This window comes from Nicotiana attenuata, unplaced genomic scaffold (genome assembly GCF_001879085.1).
Source record: "Nicotiana attenuata strain UT unplaced genomic scaffold, NIATTr2, whole genome shotgun sequence".
Taxonomy (NCBI): domain Eukaryota; kingdom Viridiplantae; phylum Streptophyta; class Magnoliopsida; order Solanales; family Solanaceae; genus Nicotiana; species Nicotiana attenuata.
Window position 1 is genome coordinate 181,901 of NW_017672298.1, and position 2,840 is coordinate 184,740.

At 33.4% G+C, this 2,840-nt stretch overlaps 1 protein-coding gene across 1 annotated transcript; it reads left to right on the forward strand.

Moving 5' to 3' along the window:
- Positions 1–640: 640 nt before the first annotated feature.
- LOC109212643 (tropinone reductase homolog) lies at positions 641–2,324 on the forward strand. The gene is made up of 5 exons (XM_019376309.1): positions 641–911; positions 1,026–1,233; positions 1,344–1,560; positions 1,643–1,755; positions 1,927–2,324. The coding sequence occupies exons 1-5, from the start codon at positions 823–825 to the stop codon at positions 2,101–2,103; spliced, it is 804 nt and encodes a 267-aa protein (XP_019231854.1). The 5' UTR covers positions 641–822; the 3' UTR covers positions 2,104–2,324.
- The last annotated feature ends 516 nt before the right edge of the window (positions 2,325–2,840 follow it).

Below are 2,840 nucleotides of genomic sequence, written 5' to 3' on the forward strand. Positions count from 1 at the left end.
GCTCATTCTGTTAGAAATCCATAACGACATTATTTCGAGGTCGAGCGTACTCGGCTTCGGTATTCATCGCACTCCGATCCTCAGGCCTTGCATCCTATCTTCGAGCTTGAGTCCGATCCATTGGGCTCAAACTTAACCTTGCCTGAACTCGGACTTAGGCGACCACTTGAGCCTGTAGATCGAAGGCAGACCACCTTGATCGTATACAATTATAATATATATACATATATACCATCGGTAAACTCTTTTCGTTCCATTTAGTTTCTCACTTTTATTAGTCAAGATTATTAAAATAAAAATGTAAGATGATTAATATCTGTGGGAAAACATATGAGATCATATTCGAACTTTTTAAGGTTAAAGGAAACTGGACAGTTTGTAACAATAAAATAAAAGGACACACATTTAAGGACAGAAGAAGTAATTTTTTGTCATGCTTCTATAAATCAAATAATTACCTATATCATATCCAAAAATTCAGAATTTCAATAAATCATTACCCCCTGATTTCCACGTGGAAGTGCCTTTTGTTATCCAATATAATAAGTACCTAAATCATTTTGCACAGTATAATAGTACGTAAATCATTCTGGGTCACTTTTCACATTGGTCATCATATTAGACCGTAGAACTTGGACTATGCCTTATTTTCTTACTAGACTATTCTTTTTTTAGTATTTCTTCAATATATTTTCCTGCCAAGCGGCTTCAGTACTATAGCTAACTTGGAAGACTATGTATATATATTAGCCTGACCTTTGCTGTTATGCAGATCATTTTCTGACTCTGAAGTTTTGAGAAATATTAACTACAAATTAAGGGATGGCACAGATTGAAAACAGCAATGGAGATGGAAGATGGTCTCTTCATGGCATGACTGCCCTTGTTACTGGGGGTACTAGGGGCATAGGGTAAGCAAACATAATTCCAACAACTATTCTTAATTCCTTTTTTTTTTTTTTTTAATTCATTCATAATGGCAATTATAATTATTTCTGATTTATGCTTTTTTACTGATGCATTAGCCATGCCATAGTTGAAGAATTAGCGAGTTTCGGCGCAACAATCTTTACATGTTCAAGAAATAAAAAAGACTTAGATGAATGTTTGGAGAAATGGCAAAAGAAGGGTTATAAAGTAAATGGATCTACATGTGACTTGTTTTCAGAAGATGAACGAAACCAATTGATTGAAAAAGCTACTGAATACTTCAATGGGAAGCTTGACATCCTCGTAAGTGAAATATCTTAAATGTTTTTGAAGTTCATATTGAATATTTAATGGATTTATCTTATATTTACTCGATCGGTGCAATTTGACTGATGATGTTTGTTATATCTTAGGTAAATAATGCTGGTGTATGTGTACCAAAGGAAACCACAAAAACTACATCTGGAGATTGCTCACTAATGATGGGAACCAATTTTGAGGCTTCATACCACTTGTGTCAATTAGCATACCCTTTTCTGAAAGTTTCAGGAAAAGCAAGCATTGTGTTCATCTCTTCTATCTCTGGAATCATGGCTATCCCTTTTGTTTCTCTCTATGCAGCTACAAAAGGTGTTGTACTAATGATTTGTTTCACAAAAACATTAATTACTGCTTCTTCTTCTTTTTAACAATTGTGACTTATATTTTATAGGAGCAATAAATCAATTAACAAAGAACTTGGCCTGCGAATGGGGAAAAGATAATATTCGAGTTAATGCAGTTGCACCATGGATTATTGATACTGCGCTTACAGATACTGTAGCTGTAAGTATCATTTCTCCGATCCTTTGTTTGGTTCTTTTTGCTAATTTTTTAGTTATAATTTTTTCTCCATAAAGTTGGACAAAAACTGGTAAGAAAGAAAAAGAGAAAATATATAAGTGTAACTTTACCTAACTATAGTGTTTTTTTTTGGTTTTTTGTGTGTGTTTGCAGGAAGATTTTGAGTCAAAAGATGTGGAGAACTTGATTAAGAGAACACCAATAAGCAGGATGGGAAAGCCAAATGAAGTTTCCTCACTGGTTGCATACTTGTGCTTTCCTGCTGCTGCTTATATAACTGGCCAAATCATCTGTGTTGACGGTGGCAAAACTGTTTGTGGATTTCCATGATTAATTACCCAATACCTAAGCTGGTAAAAAGAAGTCTTCATCCAAATAATCTTTTTTTTTTTTTTTTCACCGGTGAAAGGCTAAAAAATTGTCAGTTTCCGAAACAGTCAAACAAAGTGTACGAATTTTGTCTTCATCGTCATTATCATAAGATTGTACGCATACAACAACAATTAGTTATCAATTTGAAGTTAATTGAGATGAATTATATGATTATTGTATACTTTATGATAACTTTAATAAGCTATAAGTTGAAATTTTGTGATTCTATAGTTTCCCATCATATACATTAAGCAAAAGTTAGTAATGGCAGCACAAACTTATGTCACATTAAGCCAATTCCTTGCTCTTTATACTCTTTTGGACCAGTGTGAAGAGAGGAAAACAAATTATCTATATACACACACGCGCGGGGCGTGCGCACAATCTAATATATTAATTAACACAAAGACATTAACAACCAAACCAACAATCCAACAAGGTAATCGTGACTATGGTGAAAGGCATACATGTAACAACGATACAAGGTAAAAGGCACAAGTATAACATCATTAATCAAGGTAGAAGACAAATAAGTAATAGTGACAAACCAAGAAACATGGATGTCATAGTAACAAGTAGGAAACATAGATGTAATAATAGCAAACAAGATAGGAAACATAGATGTGATATTATCAAATAAGATATGATATTATCAAATAAGATAGAAAGCATAGATGTGATCGTATAAAATAAGA